We start from the raw sequence: 12,509 nt of genomic DNA, 5'->3' as shown, positions 1-12,509 counted from the left end.
CCAGCAACCCTGTAAGGGTTATAGAACAGAAAACAGAGTGCATGACACCAAATCTGGCAAACAAGGAAATGATTAATAAATGCTAACTTTTTCTTTTCAATCAACAATTTAAAGACAGTGTTATAACAATTTGCATTTTGTGATGAGGCAACAAAAGTCCGTTACATGACTAGTCTCTTCTAGCCTAATCTGATGAATTCTGAAAGCTGGGTCTATTAGTTGTTTGTATAACATGTTTTCCTCACCAAGATGAATTTTCTTGTGAAAACTTTCGACTAACCCAAGGCTTAACAACATGGCCGCTGTTTAAAGCTTTTAAATACAAAACTTTTCTGGCAAATGAATTTTTCATTATATGTACACGACTGACAATTTGCCTTCGATTTTTAGATCATTCTGAAGTTTACATTTAAATTTTACAAGGTTTGGAATTATTTCTCACATAATTAGTGCTGCTGGAAGAATGAGTTCTTGAAGCTCCTGTTTTCTGAAGACTAACTGATTAAAGGACTAATAGGGACTAACTGATTAAGTTCAGTATTGAAACTTTATAGATACAACTGCATGCATGCACATGAGAAAGTCTACTGACAATATTACTGAAAACGTAGTGTTGACCTCCACTGATGTAAATAATTAACCTGAATAGCATAATACAAAATTCTTTTACCTTGAAAAGAAATTCTAAGGACTAAAAGCAATAAACTCAATTTTCAAATAAAACTATGAACTCTTCTTTCATATTTTTAAAAACAGAACACTTTTCTCCAAAATAATCAAATTAGATGTATTTCACTGATTATTAACATAAAAACAAATTTCAATATTCATACTTGGGAATCAAATGAAAATTTTTTATTTTATGCTTAAAGACTCTTTACAACAGGACTGAGCAGCATGGTGAAATTAGATTCCTTTTTCAAAAAATCATTATCTTTAAAAACACTACTGAATATCTCAATATTTTAAGAATACAATTAATTTCCTAGGTATTTGCTTGCATAGTATCTTCTATCCAGTCTATTTTAGCTGAAACTTTATTAAAAACAGCTGGTGTGTCAGCCATACCACATAAACCATCAATATAATTCACCCTTGTTATAAAACTTGTAGCACCATAGACATACCAATGTCCACTCTTCTGGCACACAAGAGGGCCTCCACTATCTCCCTAGAGGACAAAAAGCAAATGACTGAAGAAATAAATTTCACATACAATATAATACAAATGATAACAAGTAACAGATGCATAAGTTCAATAAAAATTATGATGTGGACACTATGTGACCTATTAAATTATACACATTTTTTGCTGCACTTCATTTACACTTATTTCCTTGAATTATTCTGACCTAATTAACCGGTCACTCTAAGCAAGTTGAAAATAACAACAAAAATTGCAAATTTTGAAATTAAATATCATGGTCAATTTTTGCTATATGGGTCAAACTTCTTATAATTTTATTTTTTCATAGTTAAGTATAAAACTTTTCCTAATAGGAAGGAAAAAATATACAAGACATAGTGCCAAAAGTTAGATTTAATACTTTTGAAAATTACTATTTTCACCATTTAATACACTTTAGTAATTGGAAGTATATGACTATGACCCCCAACAATTTCGAAAATAATGTGTAAGAACTTTATGTTGGGTAATGCTTGCACGCAAACAAAAAAAAGAGGGGGGAACAGTTCTATAATCTCCCGTTCGACTGGACTAATTGTCGAATTTAACTTGCATTTTCCATGTCTCAAAAGCATGACGTAGGATATATATTAGACTTATACATAGCATTGTTCCAATATAGGCATTTTGACACAAAAACGGAATTTTTCTGAAATAACGTAAGTTTTTTCTATATTTAAATTCTACGACTCAAATTGCAAAGTACCTAGTTTTGTAAAAATTGCACGAGTAGTTTTGCTTTCAAAATTTTTGCTCCTCACGTTAATTAAATTTGGTATATATTTATTAATCTCTCTCTTTTTTTAAATTTACATTTCATTCTTCCTTTCACATTTCAAAATTTAGGTTTTCCAAATAAATTTTGTGAATTTTTTATCACTTTATTTTCTAAATTTGTATTGTTAAATAATTTTTATAAATTTTCCGAAACACATTTTGAATTATAATCTATAAAATTTTAACCATCAACTTAAAGTAGATGTATTTCTAAGCATACCTGCAAAAAATTAGAGTTTTTTATTCAAAATTTCCTAAGGCATACGTGAATTTACATTCAGAAGTTTGGCATATTCGTTACAAGTGATAATAATGCCAATTAAGGGTTATTCACTTTGTAAAAATTATTTGGGAAAAAAAAAAAAAAAAAAAAAAAAAAAAAAAAAAAAAACCGAATGATACACTTTTTTCCTACTCATTTACAATGAGAAAAGGGAAAGTAAAATAGGTTATTATAAATAAAGAATTTCGCCAAGTGAATTATTTTTGATGCAACTGAAAAAATGTGGCAAGATAAATTTTAAAATTTCTCCATAAATTTCTCACCAAAAATTACAAAATTTAACATCTAGGCATAATTTGAGTTGTAGAATCAAAATATGGAATGTTATTTCAGAAAAAGTCCGATTTTGTGTAAAATATTTATGCTAGAATAATGCTATACATAAATGTGATATATATCCTAAGTCACACTTTATAGACATAAAAAATGCAAGTTAAATATCGACAATCAGTCCAGTAGAAGAGGAGATACACAACTCTCCTATTTTTTTTTTTTTTTTGCAAGGTGTACATATATACTTATGTGTTTGGTACTGCTGATTGAAATAAAAAATCAAGGTGCACAACTAGATATAGCAGTCCCATATATAAAATTTCAATGTTCTACGGCTAATCGTTTTTGAGTTATGCGAGTTATATACATACAACAGAAACAAACTATCTGTTCCTCTGATTAAATGCAATTACACGAACTGGAGTCTCAAATGAGAACCCCGATATCAAGCAATGTAGTCTACCCAAAAACCACCTTGGAGATGACACAAATACCTTTTGCTGAGTATCTTGGTCCCCCACTGGATTGTTACAGACTTTGGAAGTCTGACTGGTCGTGAAAATGCTACCTTCCAGTATTATGCAGAAGGCCTGAAGCCCATAATGAGTCTAGTACAGGATTTAGTGGTCCGAAAGCGGTGGGAGTGTTGGATGAGTGAAGGATTGCATACGTACACCAAAAGCGGTAAAATGTGTAGAGCATCTTATGAAGAAGTTGCAAAGTGGGTAGGAAGTGCGTGGAAATCGGCAAAAACATCGTCAATAATAGCAGGGTTCAAAGAAGCTGAAATTATATCTTAGATAAAGAGACTGCAAACCAAGAGGAAGAATGTGACGATCTGGAAGACTAAGATCAGGATTTACTAAATCTTTTTAATTCAGATAGTGAAGAATCAGATTTTGATGGCTTCATATTACGTATAGTTTGCTGTAATTCCTTTGGTAAGTAAAATTTAAAATTTCCTTTTGTCATCCAAATTTAATATTTCATTATTGCAACATTTTTTATAATATAGTCTGAGTATTACAAATATGGACTTCTTTAGTGGGTAAATATAAGTATATACGTGATCGTAAATATATTTTCAACATATCTTACCTTTAATTTATTTTTGAGTTATGGTTTCATTTCACGCATTTTCCTTAACTGATACGTCATATATCAGGTGTTAGGTTGAGATTTTGCATCTATACGGCCCACGATGGTGTCACGCACAATTTAATCTATTGCGGCGTTCCTGTGTAATTTTAATTTCTCTCTCCCCCGCCATTTTTCTTGAGTGCGCCATTTACGCTGATGCAGCCCTTCTTTTGGAAATTATGGTGTATATATATATATATATATATATATAAACCGTGGTTCAATGACATGACATGAATGATTGATTGAGAATGCAGCACAAACTTGCATTAAAATCTTCGGTGAAACAGGACTTTTCCCATGATTCACTGTGAACATAGCTTAAGAAACCCGTGTAGATTTCTTCATAATTAGAACTTGCTGAAGAATGTAATGACAGAATAATTTTGGAAGCACTGAAATAAGAACACTGAGATGTAAATGCTGATGGTGTAGATACTTGATGCTTAAAGCGTCCATCCATTTTTGAAGAAGAAGCAGTCTAGCCGGATTAAACTCCTTTTATTTATTTATAGCCATTTTGTGGCAACAATTCACTTGGCACTTTACTTGTACTTGTGCCTATTAAAGAACATTTACAATTTTGATATTATTGACATAGAAGCAAATATAACAGAACACACATGATTGGAGAAAGGCATCTGGCCAAGAGGAAAGCATAAGCAAAAATGACGCATCAGTTCGTAGAAAGAAGGGAGGGAGTCAAAGTTTCAGTTTCTAGTTTTGTTTTACAATTTGGTGATTGATTGGTCAAGAGGCATCTGCATTAAGGGTTACGTAAGATCACATGATTAATTTGAATGACACAGTTTAGACTTACAGCACTATTTTAAAGACAGATAGATGAAGTTCCCAAATGAAATAAAAAATAAAATAGGTTACAGTGAATTAAATTTAGAAGTATACTTTCATATTTTTTAATCTTGCATATATACATACATACACACATTGATTACTGTTAAAATATTACATACATCACAAACTTAACTACAGATATTTAAACAAAATTTTATATAAATGATGGCTTACATGACATAAACCATGAAGAGGATCCAAGCGTCCAGCACAAATCATAGTTTTATTTTCAAATTCTTGAAAATCATTATAACACTTTTTTTCATTCAAAATAGGATGTTCAGCCTGTTTCAGAGCATGTTCTGATGAAGACCCTAAAATGCATAAATCATTAGCTTTCATTTTTGTGACAAAGAAAATATATTTATATGTAAAACATATTCAATGTTTTAGACTTGCTAAAATGCTCCTGAAAGACATTATACAAAAATCAAATCTTGTACGATCACTCCTGTTTACCCTTTCATTTGGAGCAGAAAATCATCAGTAAAATGCCTACCCTGATTACAGATTCAATATTTTCAATAACTTCAGTATTTCTTACTTTTTTCAAGAGATTTGAAAAATTCTTTCTTAAGAATGAGTATTAAGTACTTATGCATTAGCACAACCATGCTGGGACAGCTGGGCGAATTTTAACGAAAGAAAACAAAGAATTTAATATTCAAGAAGGAGACACTCTTACATTTTATCATATATATTTCATGTTGTAATTAAGTAAAATGAATCAACACAGCTATTTACACAGTGGTTTTTATTTCTTTTGTTATGATGGAAATTTCTTTATTATAGCAATTTTGCAGTAAAACAGTGAATCCTAGAGATAGATCTCTAAATTCTTCCCTTGCAGAAGCCCATAAATGCATATTTTAAAATTGAATTCAAGACAAAAAATATAACTTGCATGTAAAAACCCTAGGAAATTAGAGAAAAAGATACCTGTCTACAAAGATGGTGTCACTGCTTCTTAAAATGAAAAAGTCATGCCTACAGTTGCCAAAGTTTGGCACAATCTAACAATTTGGTAACTTTGACTAATATGCAAATACTGAATATTTACATTTCAACTAATTGCGACTCAAAATAACTGACTACTGTCATATAACAATCAAATTAATTTGAACATAATCACAGGAAAAGAAGGCATCTGAACACAGATGTGGTTTGTTGGATCACACATGCTTTTTCGTTACAGCTATACAATTAATTTACATGTGGTATACTGAATTAAAACATATCGAGTATTTAAAATCAAAGCTTGCTTCATATGAATCACAATACAATTGATTGGAATATTTCTATAAGAAAGGTATGTGCCAATTCCTTGTTATTTCATCCCACTGTTAAAATTGATAAAAGCAACTAAACTGTGGCTATTAATAAAAACTTATATATATATAAAAAAAAAAAACCTTCATAATGGATTTTAGAAAGATTTTGTCATGAAATTAAAGAGTATTCCTTGCTGTCGTTTCTGATTGGGTACTCTTCTGTTATCGGGACCGAATTAAGAAATATGTGTCATATGTATATGTGTGTCTGTATACACAGATTTTAGTATGTACGTACACCTATACCATACTAGAACATATATATACCACACATGAACATATACATCCATACACACCTACATTTCTGAATCCAGTCCCCTGATAACGGAAGAGTACCACTGATTGCAGCCTTTTGTCTAGTAACGAGGTAAAACCAAACAGAGAAATAAATAAAAAAATGCAATGTATGGCTTTAATGGGAAAGTGGCATGTTTTCTAGCATCAAAATAACGTATCAATAAATTTAGTGAAAGCAATAAAAAAATTAATAGGTACCGGGCAAAAAATTCTTGTACACTATGTTCTTATAAATCTTACTAAAAATATTCATCATATAACTGAAATATCGTCTTTGATACATACTGCATTTTTGCTTCACATCATTTAACCTTCTGAGCAGCTTGGGTTTTTGGATCTGTCATGGAGACTTGTATTCAAAAAACCTTTATTAGTTACATTTGTATATTAACATACTTTAGGCTCTATTTTCATAAACTTACATTTATTAAGGTGACACTTATATTATTAAAGAAAGAAAGCAAAATATCATAACCTGTAAGCTAATATATATATACCAAGCGCCAAAAAATCTCATGACCTGATACGGCCAGCCATAGCGCTCAGAGGGATAATCACATATGCAATAAAAATTAACAACTTTAATGCTTCAATTTATTTTAGTCATAAAGAACCTGAATTCTGGACACAATTAAAAATGTGAACAGAAAATATAATAATAAATTACAGTATAGAAATTTTGTTAAATCTTTATCCCTATTAAATGAAGATAACAGCAATAAATTGACTTCATTACATGCTTATTACCTCTTGTTAAGCCCCATCCAGTCGACCAACATTTTTCTCCAATCCTTAGTTCCTCATTTTGCTGAGGCAAGCATGCTGGTTGAACATGAGGATTTGGAGCTACAGGTGCATTTAGTTTTGCAAGTGCTAAGTCGTGTGACATGCTGAATTCCGCATCTCTCAAAAACTAAAAAATGGAAGTTGAACTAATCAGAATTACATTTATATAATAATGACACAAAAGGTATTTTCATTAAAGAATTACATTTTATTTGTTTATTTTTTACCAACACAAACTCATTACTTTGTCCTCTTGTCACCATTTTAATAAATACTAAAAATGCAAAATACAGAAACATAAAGATTTAACATTAGAATAATAACAAAAATACTATCAACTATAAATGTATGAAGTAAAACAGAAAAGATATACAGTCAAAAGTCTTTAATTCAGACGTCCCTAATTCAAATCTCAAAGCTACAAACTTTCTGCGCATGGGCATTATACGTTTAATGTATAACGGACGGTATAAGCTAAGCTACTATTTCAGTTAATGCTGCAGATTGCGTTGTTTCTTAATCTTCTAATTGGATCTGGCTTATTATTTTTTGAAGACTGTTAGAGCAATTTTATAAAAGTAAGCTTGAACTTTCGATTATGTCAAAAAGAATTTCAGATTCTGGATCTACAAAGCGAAAGCATGTTTCGATGTCCATCAAACAGAAAGTGGAATTGCTGCAAAAAATGGAGAAAGGCATGAAGAAAGTGATAGAGAGGTTAGTGAAAACGAAAAAATTTCGATTGACAAGTTAGTCGGTATTCTCGGTACAGCAATTACAGGACTTGAACAGTGGAACTTTGTAAATGAACAAGAAATTATGTCTGTTTATAAAATTAAAGAGAAAATATTAGCACATAAAACGATGCAACTTAAACAACCTACATTGAAAGAAATGTTGGCTAATCTTTGGAATATGGTAACAGGTAGTTTGGCAACAAAGGTTACTACCTAGGACTTTGGGAATAATGTTAGAAGTACTCAGTTCCGATTACGCATTATTTTGTGTGAGGGAAATGAGAGATCATGAGATATGTCACGTGACATTAATGGGCAAATTACAGTTCTTTAATCGGAAAAGGGGGGAAATCTGGAAATTTTGTATTTAGCTTCATTCTGCGTTGTGTGAAACAGTGTTGGTTAATTTTTGGATCCCATGGCCCTATCTAAAGTGAATTCGAAATGAATATTTAGTGGGATTGAAAGGGGTAGTAATAAGTGTTTTTTTAAGGTTGTGCGAGATAGAAGTAAAGATTGCTTACTAAGTTTTATTAAGCAGTATATTCTACCTGGTACAACAATATCTGATTGCTGGAAGTCATATGTCTGTTTGGAGGATGAAGGTTTTCAACATCTTGCTGTGAACCATAAGTATGATTTTAAAGATTCTGAAACAGGCGCACATACGATTGCTTTTTATTTAGCGGAGGAAATAATAAAAGTTTATCCGCAACGTAATCAAGATTCTGAAGAAGATTAGGTAAGTTAGTATTTTTAATTATTTGAGGATATTATTTTTATGCATTGTTCTAAATGTAAGGAGTAAATAAAGTAATATGGTATTATTGCAAAATTGTTATTAGCAATGATTAAATTTAAAGTAATTAGGATTGTAAGCTAATTTTTATTAATTTAATGTATGTGCTTATTTATACTTTAAGTAGTGTTTTTAAATTTAATTATATTTTAATTAAATGATAGTTATTTTGTGAATTATATGTTTGTAGGAATTTGGTATACGTTTCAGTGGAAGTAAACGTGCATGGAAATAATTTAAATATTTGACACTAAGTATTTGTAACCATTTGTAATGTTTGAGGTATGAATTCGTTGGTGACGTTTATAATATAATAGATAATTTAGAGGTAAAAGTTTTTGGATATTTTATTTATTTTATACGTGGAAATGTTCACCTTTGGAAAGGGTATATACTTTTTCACGATCAGGTAATTTCATATATGTTCTTTTTACCGGATTTAAAGATTCACAAAATTTTCATGCATTTTCGTAAAATTTTTCTAATTTGTGAGAAAAAAGCAGTGTACATGGATATAGTGAAGAGTGTGCGCAATGCCATTTTTGTGCAATTCTGTGATTTTTTTTAAGTAAAAATAAGACGACGTGTACATGGTTTAGTGATATTTTAATTAAATGATAGTTATTTTGTGAATTTTATGTTTGTAGGAATTTGGTATACATTTCAGTTGTGCATGGAAGTAAACGTGCATGGAAATAATTTAAATATTTGACTCTAAGTATTTGTAACCATTTGTAATGTTTGCGGTATGAATTCTTTGGTGATGTTTATAATATAATAGATAATTTAGAGGTAAAAGTTTTTGGATATTTTATTTATTTTATACGTGGAAATGTTCATCCTTGGAAAGGGTATATACTTTCTCGCGATGAGGTAATTTCATATATGTGCTTTTTACTGAGTTTAAAGATTCACAGAATTTGTTTGCATTTTCGTGCAAATTTTTGTAATTTATGAGAAAATAGCAGTGTAGATGGATAAAGTTAAGAGTGTGTGCAATGCCATTTTTGTGCAATTCTGGGATGTTTTTTTAAGTAAAAATAAGTCGACGTGTAAATGGTTTATGTGTATGTGCTATTCTGATAAACGCGCAAGGAGTTTGCGATTGTGCACTTTTTCCCAATTTTGCAGTTAATATTTGTCATGATTAAGCAGTAAAATTTCTAGCATAAGTGTAATTTGGATAGCAGATTGTTGGAAAAAGTGTTCAGTAAATAAAAAGAAAAGAAACATGTCTGTACTTCGTGAAGACAAAATGGCGGCGAAAAAAAAAAAATAGAGGGTTGCTGTAGCAGAGTTGGTCGCCAAATTTTTGCCAAGTTACCATAATCCAAAGATTAACCGAAATGTTTAATAAAATAAACAAACAAATATTAAGCCTTTTTTGTTTTGTTTTTGTAAATTTTGATACCCTTTAGATCATAATTGCTCTTTATTTCATAAATTATGGTTTCATATTTTTAATTTTATAATTTCTGCATGCCATCATACCAGATTTAAATTGCTGATCTATAATCTGGAAAAACCCCTAATCCGGAATCGCTGAAGTTCCGACGAGTCCGGATTAAAGAATTTTTACTGTATAGACTAACCGAAAGAAATTAATACCAGAAATAATTATATACACATTCATTTCTATTTTCCCGAAGATTATTTAAGAATATACATACTTGGTTAGAGTAGACTGAAGGGTACCCCTCGTATTATCACGAAATTTTTGTTTCATTTATGATAACCTGAGTAGTTTGAATGTTCTGTAAATATACTTTTATCCTGGACTGGGTGCTCCTTTGACTTTTTAAGTGAAAATATATCAGTGTGTACATGGACAAAGTCAAGAGAGAGAGCAATGTCAAGTTTGTGCAATTCTCCAATGCTTTTTAAGTCAAAATGGGTCGACATGAACATGGATAAAGTCAAGAGAGTGTGCAATGCCTAGTTTGTGCAATTCTGTGATTTTTTTATTTCTGTGAATAGTGAAAATAGGTCAATGTTTACATGGATACCGAGTTTTTGCAATTCTTTGACTTGTTATTTTGTAACAAGTCAAAGAATTGCACAAACTCGGTATCCATGTACCGCGAAAAATCACTAATTTTCACCAAGGGGATTCGTGAATATACTTTTACTATATACTTTTTTAAAGTGATTAAAATGAGCCATAAAATTTGTTTTGTAATCAGTTCATTAAAAACCAAAAATTATAAATAATATATTGATGCTTTGCATTTTTTATGTTATTAAAAACATAAAAAAAAAGCTTTTCTTAAAAAAATAAAAAGGGCTGTATTATTTAATATATTTATTATATAGGGGTACTCTTCTGTTATCGGGAGGAAAGGATCAAGAAATGCATGTATGAGCATATATGAGTGTTGTATACACATATAATACATAAATACATGCATACAAGAACACATAGAGGCATACATACATTTATTTCTGAAGCTGTCCTGATAAGAGAAAAATACCTTATCTGGTCACTTTCTCCCATAAAAAAATTTGGTTTGTTAAAAAAAAAAAAGAATTCAAAAAAGAAATAGGGATTCTAAGCTTATTTTACTTATTTTCTATTTAAAGTACATTATTTTTAATTCATGTAAAACAAACACAATCAATTCTTAATTAACCACAGTAATAACAGGACAATATCGATGATCATGAATAATCATGCTACAGGTGCATTTTTTGCAAGTGCGAAGTCCTGAATAATCTAAAAACAGTTTTTTTTTAAAAGAAAAGGAAACTAATATTCCAAATAAAAAAAATACAAATCACAGTAAGCATAATTAGCAATTTACCTGCACTTTCAAACAGCTTAATTTGCATGATTAGTTCATTTGGTTATGGGGATTAAATCAACATTTGATTTGCGGGGGGATCAAAAATGAAAAGGATAATGCTTTGTTTACATCACTTTTATATTCCAATAAGAATTACTGTGAAACAAATGATCAATGGTTGTACACATGATTAATTTTTATGATTGAACAATTTACCTTTAATAAATATTTTAGCACTGTACTTATATTCTGGATTATGAAATATTTCAGACAGAATCTAGCAAACACAATGATATTTTCAGCTGCCACTTATATTATTTCGTGCATTCTTTGCTGTATTTTTGAACACAGCTTTATTTTATGCTGACTGTTTGTGACAATATTTTTTTCATCATTCCATGACAAACAAAAAACTGGTCTCAGTTAATTTATCCTGCAGATAATTGAGAGTCGTTAGTACAGAATAATCCCTGAAACCTGCAATATTTTTTTTTGAAATCCCAGAAAAGAAATATAAGGATAGTGTACGGTGCCTAGGTTCTCGTATTGTTGTCATCACAGGACCTTGTCAAGAAACCTAATTTTTTTAGATACAAAAAAAGTTGCCATTAATATAATGAAAGCATACCAATAACCACCAAAATATGTATTTATAATGACTGTGAAGGATAGAACAGTCAATTCTTCAATTCAATCTAATTTGGGTTCAAACTCTTTGAGCCAAGATGGTAGAAATAAACCTTTACTTATTTAATATAAATAATTATTGATTAATTAAATATTTATTAATAATACCCTGTTTAAAAATGAAAAATCAATGGTTCAAATGCATTTCTGAATGATAATACAGAAATTCTCGCAATTTGAATTCCAGAAAAACTGTATATATATATATATATACACAAATCTAATCAAAGTATGTTTTATTTTCTTGTGATATTGATATATTTACTATATACACTAAGTTTTCCCGAAAGTTTCATTAAAGCATATTGATAATTAGGAACTTAAAAAACAGTTGAATTAATCCTTCTTCTTCCTCAAGCTAATAAAAATATGAAAAAAAAAAAAAAAAAAAAAAAAAGATTTCTTTTTTTGAATGAATATGTGAATTTGTTGTACATAACGTTACTTACCACATGAAATCTGATTCAAAATTAAAGGTTGCTTACATTCATTTATAAAAGATAATACTTTTTCTTTTAATGAATGAAATTCTTCTTTTATATCATTTAAGTGATCATTACTGAACTCTCCTTCAT

General features: G+C 29.9%; 1 protein-coding gene across 1 annotated transcript in view; it reads right to left on the bottom strand.

Annotated features, from left to right (window-relative positions):
• Positions 1-833: 833 nt before the first annotated feature.
• The window catches only part of LOC118194042 (chymotrypsinogen A-like), a 36,666-nt gene continuing 24,990 nt past the window's right edge, over positions 834-12,509 (bottom strand). The window contains exons 7-9 of the mRNA XM_035365227.2: positions 6,890-7,055; positions 4,689-4,828; positions 834-1,171 (exon numbers count right to left, since the gene is read on the bottom strand). Coding sequence (XP_035221118.1) covers positions 986-1,171; positions 4,689-4,828; positions 6,890-7,055 — 492 coding nt within the window. The 3' untranslated portion in view covers positions 834-985. The remainder of the gene's footprint in view (positions 1,172-4,688; positions 4,829-6,889; positions 7,056-12,509) is intronic.

The sequence above is a fragment of the Stegodyphus dumicola genome, chromosome 1 (genome assembly GCF_044657685.1).
Source record: "Stegodyphus dumicola isolate Sdum_Otavi_A_Nest chromosome 1, ASM4465768v1".
NCBI lineage: Eukaryota > Metazoa > Arthropoda > Arachnida > Araneae > Eresidae > Stegodyphus > Stegodyphus dumicola.
The sequence above is the reverse complement of the archived record's forward strand: the minus strand, read 5'-3'. Positions and strand labels throughout refer to the sequence as shown.